At 40.8% G+C, this 11,978-nt stretch overlaps 1 protein-coding gene across 1 annotated transcript in view; it reads left to right on the forward strand.

Moving 5' to 3' along the window:
• The window catches only part of GPR139 (G protein-coupled receptor 139), a 39,679-nt gene extending 32,306 nt beyond the window's left edge, over positions 1 to 7,373 (forward strand). The window contains exon 2 of the mRNA XM_007188302.2: positions 6,439 to 7,373. Within this exon, the coding sequence (XP_007188364.2) occupies positions 6,439 to 7,373 (935 nt within the window). The remainder of the gene's footprint in view (positions 1 to 6,438) is intronic.
• The last annotated feature ends 4,605 nt before the right edge of the window (positions 7,374 to 11,978 follow it).

Raw genomic sequence — 11,978 nt, forward strand, 5'->3', positions numbered from 1 at the left:
ATGTAGTGTCACTCCCACAATAGTCTATTGGTTGAAAATGAATCACAGGGACTTCCCTGGTGACGCAGTGGTTAAGAATCTGCCTGCTAATGTAGGGGACACGGGTTCGAGCCCTGGTCCAGCCTTGGATGGGGCAAGATCCCACATGCCACGGAGCAACTGAGCCCATGTACCACAACTACCAAGCCCACATACCACAGCTACTGAAGCCTGCATGCCTAGAGCCCATGCTCTGCAACAAGAGAAGCCACCAGAGAAGTTACCGCAATGAGAAGCCCGCGCACCGCAACGAAGAGCAGCCCCTGCTCACTGTAACTAGAGAAAGCCCGTGCGCAGCAACAAAGACCCAATGCAGCCAAAAGTAAATAAAAAAAAATTTTTTTAAAGTGAATCACCGGACAAGCTCCAATTCAAGGGGAGGAGACTACACAAATGCATGAATACCAGGAGGTATGGTTCACTGGGGACCGTCTAAGAGACTAGATACCATAATATCTCTAGAAAATGGGATTCGGACAGACTTTCACTTTCCAGTGTCTAATGTAATAGTTACATGTACAAACTCAGGAGACAAAAAGCCTGGCTTAATGTCTTGGCTCACCACTCGCTTGCTCTGTGACCTCAAACAAGTTACTTATAACCTCTCTAAGCCTCGATGCTCTCAGATAATTGTTCCAACCTCATAGGGTGGTTGTAAAAATTAAATGAAATTAAATGTGTGTAAGATGCTTAGAAGTAAATGCTCAATAAAAGTGAGCTAATAATATTATTATACACTGATATAATGTTTAATTTTTACAGTATATTTTACTTTTGTAATTGAAAAAAATAATTTTCAAAGACCAAAAAAACAAAAACCAAAAACCAAGAAATGTAGCAGAATTAAGAGGTATAAACTCAGAACTCCCAGTCAGGGCTCTTCCAAGGAATCTGCAGGAACTTCTTAGTCCTCACAGACACAGAAAATACCTCTGGAAGACCTTGACCCTTTCCCTCTGCGCCAGTCAACCATCCAGTGGTGGGGTCGGACAGCCCAACCTGTGTTGATCTTTTAGCTACTCCCTAAATCCTCTCAAGTTTGAGCATGGTAAGCTGCAAGGTATAGGAAATGAATTCCCCCAAGAATATAATAACAAGAAGCTTTGCAATCACAAAACATGGGCTTTATATTACCCAGGAGCTTAAACCTGTCCAACGACACCATTGACAGAAAAGATTTGCTTTTTAGAAGCATTGACATTTTGATCATGAAGTTCACGTGGACTTGCTTGGATGGGATTGGTTGGTTTTCCACACAACAGATTCTTGGGCCTGTTAATTTGAGAAAAAAGCTGAGAAATGGAATTTCAGGTGGTGATGACTTGGGTTTCTTAGCTTATTCATCCTTTATAAATACACACAGACCCTGTCAACAGCACTCCTTTTCTTTGGGGAAAGAACTATCACAGTGGAAACGAAAGGATTTTTCAATGTGGGGAGTTATAGCAAATGCCAACCTTGAGAGTTGAAAATTCTACCTTCTCATTTCTTTTTCAGAAAATCAATACACAGGCATTGTTCCATTCCCCTCTGGGTCTCTGTGGCTCACACATCTCTCTCATGCCAAGGATGTTCTAAGTGTTCTTGATATTGCCTTGGGAGCAAACCGACCTGCACGAAAGAAATGGGAAACTCAATGTCTGCACGTTAGTTTCTCGAGAGACGCAATTACTAGAAACTTAAGGAAATGTCAAATATGAATAGCTGGAACTTTAATTTGGAGTTGATGACTTGCCTGACTTAAAGCATTAATTAGGTGGAGATGGAATATTTTTGAAGAGTTTGGATATGGAAAATTTTTAGCACCACATTACAAACAGGGTTCGATGAGGAAGTAAGAGATGGTGGTGAAAAGTGACTCTCTGCAGAATATATACAGTCAGCCCTCTGTATCCGTGGATGCAGAACCAACGGAGACAGAGAGCCGTCTGTACTCTACAATTTTATTTAAGGGACTTGAGCATCCGCAGATTTTGGTATCACAGGAGGGTCCTGGAACCAATCCCTGCAGATACTAAAGGATGACTGTATCACATTTTTTTCTGGGGAGACCCCAGCATTTATTCATTCCTACCCCCCCTTATAAGTTGGGGAGCAGAGCAGGGACATGAGAGAGTGTGTGGGCATTGTTTAATGAATGGAAAAAAGAGGTTCTGAGAAATGATGGCACTTCTCTAAGTCAAGGGCAACTGAGAGAACAGGAATCGCTTTCCTCCGGCTGGAAACAAAGTGGAACTTGATATGCCACGAAGTCAGAGAGAGCTGGAATCAACTTCAGGCCCTCCCACTTACTCAGTTTGTGGCTATGGACAGATAACCTAAAAATCCAAGCCTCAGTTTCCTCCCCTGTAAAACAGGGATGATAATAGGACTGATGAGAGTCCTTCTTTCAGTTCCATGAATACCAAGTTCTTTCCTACCTCAGAGCCTTTGCACTTGCCATTCCCCCTGCTTAGAGGCTTAGAGTTCTTTTCTCACGGATCTTTTTATGGCAGATCCCCTCTCCTCATCCTTAATTGAACTCAAATGTCCAATCTAAAATACAACACCCCCCCAACAATTTGTCTTATCCCTTGGTTTTATTCTGTATAGCATCGCTATCTGAAATTCTGTGGTACATTTTTGTATTTATGTGTTGTCTCTCTCACCCACTATACTATAAGCCCCATGATAAAAGGGAACTTGTCCATTTTGTTAATTCCTGCATCTCCATCGCCTCATACAGTGCCTGACACATAGTAAATGCTCCGTTAATAATTGTTGAATGAGTGGATTCTCAGTCAAGAACTAACATTCATTGAGAACTTACCACATGCCAGCTACTGTTGTAACCACTTTATAAAAATTATCTCACTTAATCCTCAGAATAACCCTATTAAACCTATTTTATAAAAAAGGAAACTAAGGCACAGCAGGATTGAATAAATTTGCCCAAAGCCAAAAAGAATCAATAAATAATAGAGCCGGGACTGAACCCCAGGCAGCCTGGCCCCAAACTCCACATTCTAAATCACTGTGCTCTGGTGCTCTTGGCTTGATGGGAAAGCATCAGACCTGGTTTTACAGCTTGAGTTCCATGAAACTCTGACTGTCAGGTCGGAGTAGCCTAAATTTTGACCCATAACCTCCTCCAAAGCCTTTGCCCTTCATTCTGTATCTATGCACCCGTGGCTCTTGTATCACTGTGTGTATTCTTGTTTGTCTCTTTAATACTCAGCCCCTTGCATGCTGTTTCTACACTCTCTGAATGGAGACTCTGAATGTCTACAATACCAATTTGTATCCATCTTGGGCCCATGTACACAGAAGGAAGGTGCTAGATGTTTTTTCAAAGGATTTCTAAATGAATAAGACATTTTTGAACACTTTTCAACAGGCTGTTTAATAAAAGAGAGCTATGAAGTGCAAAAATGTATACAAAGCAAGTAGAAATCAATATGAATATTCCTTGCCTTAATAAACTCAACTCTTCATGCTTTCGCCACCTCAGGGCCTTTGCACATGCTGTTGCCTTTGCTTGAAACACTTTCTCCAACCACCTTTTTTGCCTATTTACCTCCTACTGGGTCTCCAAACTTCAGCTTGGACATCACTTCCTCAGTAAAGATTCTTCTGATCACTAATAGCACTTACTAGAGCTTCCAGTTACACATTTTCTTCTGTGATTCTTCGGTTGATGCTTTTCTTGCATAGTAAACTCTAAGCTCCATGAAGTTAAGACGGACGATGTCTATTTTGTTCAATATCTCCTTCCAGGGCATAGCTCATAGTAGGTATGGAAAAACACTGTTGAATACATAAGTAAACTTTTGAAATTTCAGAATTAATAATATAAAGAATTTTGCTTTAATGGACCTCTTTTCTTAGGTATTGACTTAAAGTAAGATTTACTCATAATTTTTCTTTATTGTGCAGGGTGTAACATACCCACATGGTACCCCCACCCCCACTTAGAAGTATTGATATTGCCAAGTGGTTTGAAGCATGGGTATTGAATGCTCTAAACCACTGGGAATGAATACTGGATAATTAATATAATTGGTACCTTAACTCTCCACCACTTCAAAATGTTATTTCAAAGTGCTTTGAGCAAGAACAAGGACAGCACAGACTTAAACAAATAAACAAACAAAAAAACCTGACAGTGCCGAGTAATGAGAGGTTATGGAGCAACTGGAACTCTCATACTCTACTGTTGGGAGTGCAGATTAGTAAAACCACTTTACAGAGCAATTCAGCCATATCTGGTAAAGATGAAGATGCACATATTCTAAAACATAATAAACACCCTTCTACATATGTATATACTACCTGAGAGAAACTCTGACACATAGCTGCTTCTCATGGAGAGTCATATCAAGGTATTAACTACAGCAGTTTATAACAGCAAAATCCTGAAACCAATTTAAATGTGTGTGTGTATATATCTATCTATCTATCTATCTATCTATCTATATATATATACAAACACACATCGATGTCTATATAGTATATGTGTATATATATACACATATAGACAGCTAGATGTATATGTCTACATAATATGTGTATATATACATATATACATATATAGACATATGTGTGTATAAATATGTCTATGTGTATATGAATAAATAAATTACAGTACGTTTATTAATGGAATTGCTCTATAGTTGTTAAGATGAGTGAAATAGATCTACATGTATCCAAAAAAACAGGTCTCAAAAGCAACTTGTTGTGTGAAAAAAAGCATGTAGAGTGGCAGGTTCTGCATAAGAGAAAGTTACGAGTATGCAAACGTGGCCCTGAAGACCGCAGCACTGTAGCTGCCTCTGGCGGGGAAAGGGGGAAGGGAAATGATGGGCTGGAACAATTTCAAAGAAGACTTCAACTGCATCTATAGTGTCGTTTCTTTATTTAAAAAGAACTAAAGCATATGTGGCAAAATGTTAAAATTTGTTTAACCTGAGTGATGAATACACCAGGGTGTGCATATTAAAGACATTTTCACATGTGAACTGTTGTGAAATAATTTTAAAGGCACATGCGAGAAAGAGAGCCCTGGATTCCAGCTCTGCCACTGCACTTCAGACAGGGGACATAAATTCTCTCAGACCCTTGTTTGCAAACTAGGATTAATAATGTTCAAATTTCAGGCTTGGTTGTGAGTTAATGAGAATAAATGTGTAGAATGACTTCCAGATGTTATCCATTGGGATATCATTTTAGAGTGAGTCCCTAATGACTTTCCAGATGTATCTCATTCAGAGAGACATTTGTTTTTTTTAAAACTGATCAGAATTATGTGGATGCATTCCAAAACAATTCTGACCCCCAGAAAAATAATCTATTGCTACTATTTTTGCAAAAACTATATACACACATATTATACAGACATGCATAAGCACAGATTATTTATTAACTATGATTTCCCTGAGGGAGGGGTACTTGGGTGGTTGGAGAATAAGAGTGGAAGGAAATTTTACTTTTCTATTAACTTTAATTATGTACCATGTGTACCTACTCTAAAAATAAATATAATTTATTTTTAAATTAATCTAAAGGTCATGATCTTCTCCATTCCTTCAATTCTAGACCCACTTAAAAAAGAAAGGTCTTGGGCTTCCCTTGTGGCATAGTGGTTGAGAATCCTCCTGCCAATGCAGGGGACACGGGTTCGAGCCCTGGTCTGGGAAGATCCCACATGCCGTGGAGCAACTAGGCCCGTGAGCCACAACTACTGAGCCTGCAAGTCTGGAGCCTGTGCTCGGCAACAAGAGAGGCCGCGATAGTGAGAGGCCTGCGCACCACGATGAAGAGTGGTCCCCCACTCACCGCAACTAGAGAAAGCCCTCACACAGAAACGAAGACCCAACACAGCCATAAATAAATAAATAAATAAAATTTTAAAAAAAGAAAAGAAAGAAAGGTCTTAAAATCCAAGTTCTAAAAGTTCTTAAGAGGTTGAATAGTCCAATGTCCTACTTGAGCACAGGAAACAGGAAATGCCATCGCAGCCCCATATTCTCCATGCAGTCAGACAAAAGAAAGAGCACAGGATTGGGGATTAGAGGATCTGGGTTTGGTCCCTGTCACCATGAACGGCTAACTCTGGGGCTCTAAGTGAGTTCCTTAAGTTCTCTGAGACCCAGTTTCATTTCTGAAGTGAGGACAATGGCAGCACCACTGTCATGACTGTGTGAGGGACAAATTAAGTACAATGTAAACATGAAACTTTGTCAAAATAGTATCCAGATGTTTGTATGAGGTGCAATTGCAGTGCAGAGATTGTCCCTCAAGAACATGGGTTCAGCCCCTTTAATTTCCGTGGGAGTGCCTAATACACTATGCCTAGGGGCCCCTAGTAGCCAATAAAGTCATCTTGCTTCAGACGTAAACCAGATTCTCTTCTCTCCACAGCAAATATCCTAACCGTGATCATCCTCTCTCAGCTGGTGGCTAGGAGACAGAAGTCCTCCTACAACTATCTCTTGGCACTTGCCGCTGCTGACATCTTGGTCCTCTTTTTCATTGTGTTTGTGGACTTCCTGTTGGAAGATTTCATCTTGAATATGCAGATGCCTCAGGTTCCCGACAAGATCATAGAAGTGCTGGAATTCTCATCCATCCACACTTCAATTTGGATTACTGTTCCACTAACCATTGACCGGTATATTGCGGTCTGCCACCCGCTCAAGTACCACATGGTCTCCTACCCAGCCCGCACCCGGAAAGTCATTGTAAGTGTTTATGTCACCTGCTTCCTGACCAGCATCCCCTACTACTGGTGGCCCAACATCTGGACTGAAGACTACATCAGCACCTCCGTGCATCATGTCCTTATCTGGATTCACTGCTTCACTGTGTACTTGGTGCCCTGTTCCATCTTCTTCATCTTGAACTCAATCATTGTATACAAGCTCAGGCGGAAGAGCAATTTTCGCCTCCGTGGCTACTCCACAGGGAAAACCACTGCCATCTTGTTTACCATTACCTCCATCTTTGCCACACTCTGGGCCCCACGTATCATCATGATCCTCTACCACCTCTATGGGGCGCCCATCCAGAACCGCTGGCTGATGCACATTATGTCCGACATTGCCAACATGCTGGCCCTTCTGAACACGGCCATCAACTTCTTCCTCTATTGCTTCATCAGCAAGCGGTTCCGCAAAATGGCGGCCGCTACCCTCAAGGCCTTCTTCAAGTGCCAGAAGCAACCGATACAGTTCTACACCAACCATAACTTTTCCATAACAAGTAGCCCTTGGATCTCGCCGGCCAACTCACACTGTATCAAGATGCTGGTGTACCAGTACGACAAAAATGGAAAACCTATAAAGGTATCCCCATGACCTCAGAGGTTTGGCACCTAGTGTCTCTGAGTAATCCATTTCCAGATGGGAATGTGGCCCATCCTCTGGCTGAACAGCTCTCCTTAAGAGTGCTAACCTGATTTCCTGTCTCCACAGATTGAGCAACTCTCAGACTGGTAGATGAGGAAAGATGGAGGAGAAGAAAGAAAAGCATGAATCTTGTTTTCATTTATGCGTTCATTTCTACCAAGTCATGCTGACAGCAAAAGTTCCTACCAGTTTGAAGATGTCATTGGAGGTTGTGTCATTATCCTGTGGCCTGTAAGGACACACAGTAGAGAAATAGTCTATGACTTAGCCTTGGCACCATCCACAGTCACTGGAAACTGCTCATTTATGTGACACATCAAGCCACAGTAGCACATAGCTGAGCCCACACTCTTCTTCCAAGAGCTGAGGTCATCCATCATTTCCCTGTGCTGTTACCAGCAGCTAACGATGCTGACCAATTTGGGAATTTTCCAAGGTGCCCTTTGTCCTAGTGAGGGTTTTGGTCTTGAAGTGGCCCTGGCACCCCTATCTGTAGAATGAGATCGTGGGCGCAGGGGAGGATTGGATCTTGCTCAAACTCTGGTCAGAGCTTCTGTGAAAAGGCTCCTAACCAACATAACCATGACACTCAGACCTGGGGTCTAAGATGCAGCCTTTCTATTTGCCATTGTGTATAGGTTTTAACCAGCTCCTCCAAAACAAAGACCCTGCCTGGTGTGTGGGGATAGAGGAGGAGTTCTTGAGCCCAGAAAAACAAAAAAAAATAAGCCCACTCTTGCCATTGTTTCCATCCATCCTTGTGTCAGCTGTGTACGGTCTCCTTACTCAAATAGCTTCTTGTTGCAGTGCCACGCGAGCTTCCTGGAGAAGCCTTTATGTGTAGAGTTGCCAACCCTGCCTCCTTGCTTGCTGAAGCCATCACCAAACTGTTTTATTTGAAGTGACTTTGGAACTGGGTTTAATTTTTAAGGGTCAGGAACTGTAGCTCTCCAGGTGTGAAGGGAGACATTCTCAGCTCTGCCCCACTGCCCAGCTGGCGTTGCCATTTGGCTGCAAATGGCAGTGGAAAGGTACGCATGTTGTCTGCATGTCTGCCCTTTGATGCACGTGGCTCAAAAGGGTGATGCCAGTTTTTGGTGATGCTATTTAACCCAGCTCCTTTGCAAAATAATAAAACATGAGTTTATTTATTCTGCTCTTGTCTGTCCAAGGCAAGAACAGTTCTAGGGTGTAATTAATAGAGGCTTCCCTGGGAACTACCACTCATGTGTGCACATGCACAGACTTGATTACATTAGGTTCCTATGTACCCCATGATGTGTTTTGAAAGAAAAATCCATGCTGGAGTTTTTCTCAGTTACATTTTTTTTAAAGACTTCTCTCCCAGATTCCCAGTATTTGAACTTATCCCTGTTCTAGAAGAAGTCTTCCAAAATGATTTTGGAATTATATGATATTTTTGTTGACCCAACAAAAAGTAGACAGTTCACCTGGAACACTTGGTTCCTCAGGCTGAATTTTTACTGCACTTTTGTCCCTAAATTGGAAGACATGTCTACCCTTTTAAAGGGAACTTGCAATAAATGAGCAGGGTAGAAAGGCTCCGACGCCACACAATCCCTAAACTTCAACCAATGTCCTCAACACTAATTCAATACAACTTTAGGTCACGTTCATCCCGATGATCCTAATTCCTACTCCTTTTCAATAATTGCAGTAGAGTCTCATCAAAAATCTGGCAGAGCCAAAGTTATTTCTGCAAAGTTCTCAGGAAGGAGCCATGTTGGAGACCATATTCTACCCCTTAAAAACTTAGCTAAGTTTTTTTTCCAGCATTGGAACAGTTTGCTGTTTCTTCTGTTGAAGACAAGACGGAGTTGGCTTGCATTTAGGGACCATATGGTATGACTCTAATGTATCCAAGAACATTAGGATCACACTGGTGCAGCAAGATGCTCCCACTAGAAGAGGTTCATGGACGTTGTTTGACTGAGGGACAAGCAGATTCGTATCTCCCAGGTCACACTCTCCCCAGGGCATGCGCACATCTAGTGGAAGAGTGGCCAGATTTCCCCACAGATTTCCCCTTAAGTTGCATTTCTCTCTGTTTCTTTTTGGCCAAGCATGTGTAGTCAGGCACCTGTTCATTAAATGTGTGTATCATGTGACTCCACCACACCCCCTTGTGAATGAACATCGACCAAAGGCTACCTACACCTAATATATATCAATATTTATTTAATTATTTATTTTTAAACACATAGCTCTGAAAAATGCTAGTTTGAACTATACATGAATGAGTCACAGTGCAATATCTATAAAGGTTAAGCAATTCCTTTTTGAGAATGTATGTGAGATGAAAAATATGTATGTGGATCTCAATGCTCTCTGCTCCACGTTTTTAGTTGTATGTAACAATTAATTATTGATGCTTAAAAAGTAAAAACTGGGTGTGCATTTGGAATGTTTTCCTCATACACTCGTTTATTACTTCTCTTAACAACAGAGGCTGTACCAAGTAGTATTGTGATCACTCTTCCTTCTGACTGTATTTTATATTTTGATACAGTAATGTTTAAAAGAGGTCTGATTTTTGAAGGCAGCCCAGTGAGGTGTTGTCTTCTGGTTAAAATGCATACAAATGCCTGTTGGCTTAGGTTGATACATATCTCCTAAAGTTTATTTCAGATAATCTAAGGACTTTTAATTTATTCTTATTTATAGTAATAATTGTGGACAAAAATTAAAAGTTTTTTTAAAGAAAAAAACAAACTTTTAAGCCTTTTCTTTCAGGCCAGTTTTAGAAATAAAGCCTTGAATTTTGAAGCCTGTCACGTAAACAGCTGCTGTTGATGGCACTTAAGCAATTGCCTTATATCAGGTTTTTGTGATGCCTCTTTCAAAGACTGTTAACTAGCATTCCTCGTGTATGATTTGTGTCCTTGGTTGGACATGCAGTGATGCTACACATGTACACACTGTATCTTTTTATTGAACAACTCAAGGACTGAACTGTCTAATGGGAAGGAAATAAGGAGGATGACAGACAAACCATAAAAAACAGACCATGAGAAGGAATGAAGTTTCATTTTGCAAACACTCTGCAATTAGAAAAGGTTACTTTGCACAATTGGTGCCTACTGGTCCAAACTGGGGGCCTATCTGAAGTTAATAAGAGACTCTAGTGTTGGCTATTCCAGTTCAAAGAATGGAATAAAATGTTACCATAGAAAAATAGTAGATGTTCATATTTTCTTAATTAGATATATTGTGTTTGGACTTGTTTGTATTATAATAAATTCTAATATGGTGCACACTTGGTGTTTGGTAGATGCATATATGCTCAAGCAATGGCAGAACTCTGATTAAAATTTTTAAATAAGCATCTTCCTTATGCTTTGTGCTGGTGCTAGAATGAGACCTGAGTCCCACCTGCCCCCGCCACTGAACTCTGCTTCCTATAATCCTAAATTAGGTAGCTTACTGGTTATAAATCTGAATTCTTTTCTGACTACATCATCTATGCATCTTCGAGACTGTGGTGGCTGTTATCATAAGTGGAAATCTAGCAAAATGGCTGAGAGCTTGGGCTTTGAAGTCAGACAATCACAAGTTCATGTCCTAGCTCCACAATGTACTAGATGTTTGACCTTGAACAAGTCCTTGAAGATCTCTGAAAGATTGTCCTCATGTAGAAAGTGGTGTAAAAGTCAACTTTTCCCAGGTGCCTGAAAGGTAAATAGACACTCTCAAGGTCAGGACACCAAAGTTTGGAGTGAGTTATTGTCAGCTATAACTTTGCAGGCTCTGCCACTTTCTAGCTGTGTGGCCTTGGGCAACGTTTTCAATCTTTCTGAGTCTCAATTTCCTCTCCATAAAATAGGGCTAATAGTAATTCCAGTACATACTTCATGGGGTGGTGATTATTAATAGTAGAGCTAAAAAGAGCCTCCAATTGTACATCCTTTTACAGGTGAGGATGCTAGGCCCAAAGACTTTAATGATTTTGCCCAGAGTAGAACCCAAGTCACCTAACACTTCATCCTTTCCACTCTACCTCATTGTGTCTCTGAAAGATTCTGATTCATCCCTCCAAAAGTTCACATTATTTTTGTGCCCTTTTTAGAGTTGGTTGTATTACATAGCTTTCCAATTCTTCAAACCCAGGTCATCCAAGCATGAGATATAGTATAACAGCATCATAATTAAAACCCTTGACTTGACCTTTACCTGTGAGGTATAATTTTTGTTTTTAACTGACTCTAACAGGAATCCTAACCACAGCTCTCAAACTAGCTATGCATTTCCCACACAAACCACTGTCAATTCTGACAGCCACCTACAAACTATTGCCATAATCTATCTTTGCATCAACTTGAAGCATGAAAGTAACTTACAAGTTGAGAGGGAAGTACAGAAAAGCAAAGATTTTGATAAGAAGGTTGCAAACAGAAGCTGGTAAGCATGGCCACACTGTTCTCATTAATTTTGTTCACCAATTCGGGGAGGCAGGATAAAAGTGAGTTGATGGAGGTTGAACTTTTAAATAATAATCCTTTTATTACATTTATTGGCTAAATGTGATGGCTCAGC

This window comes from Balaenoptera acutorostrata, chromosome 15 (genome assembly GCF_949987535.1).
Source record: "Balaenoptera acutorostrata chromosome 15, mBalAcu1.1, whole genome shotgun sequence".
NCBI lineage: Eukaryota > Metazoa > Chordata > Mammalia > Artiodactyla > Balaenopteridae > Balaenoptera > Balaenoptera acutorostrata.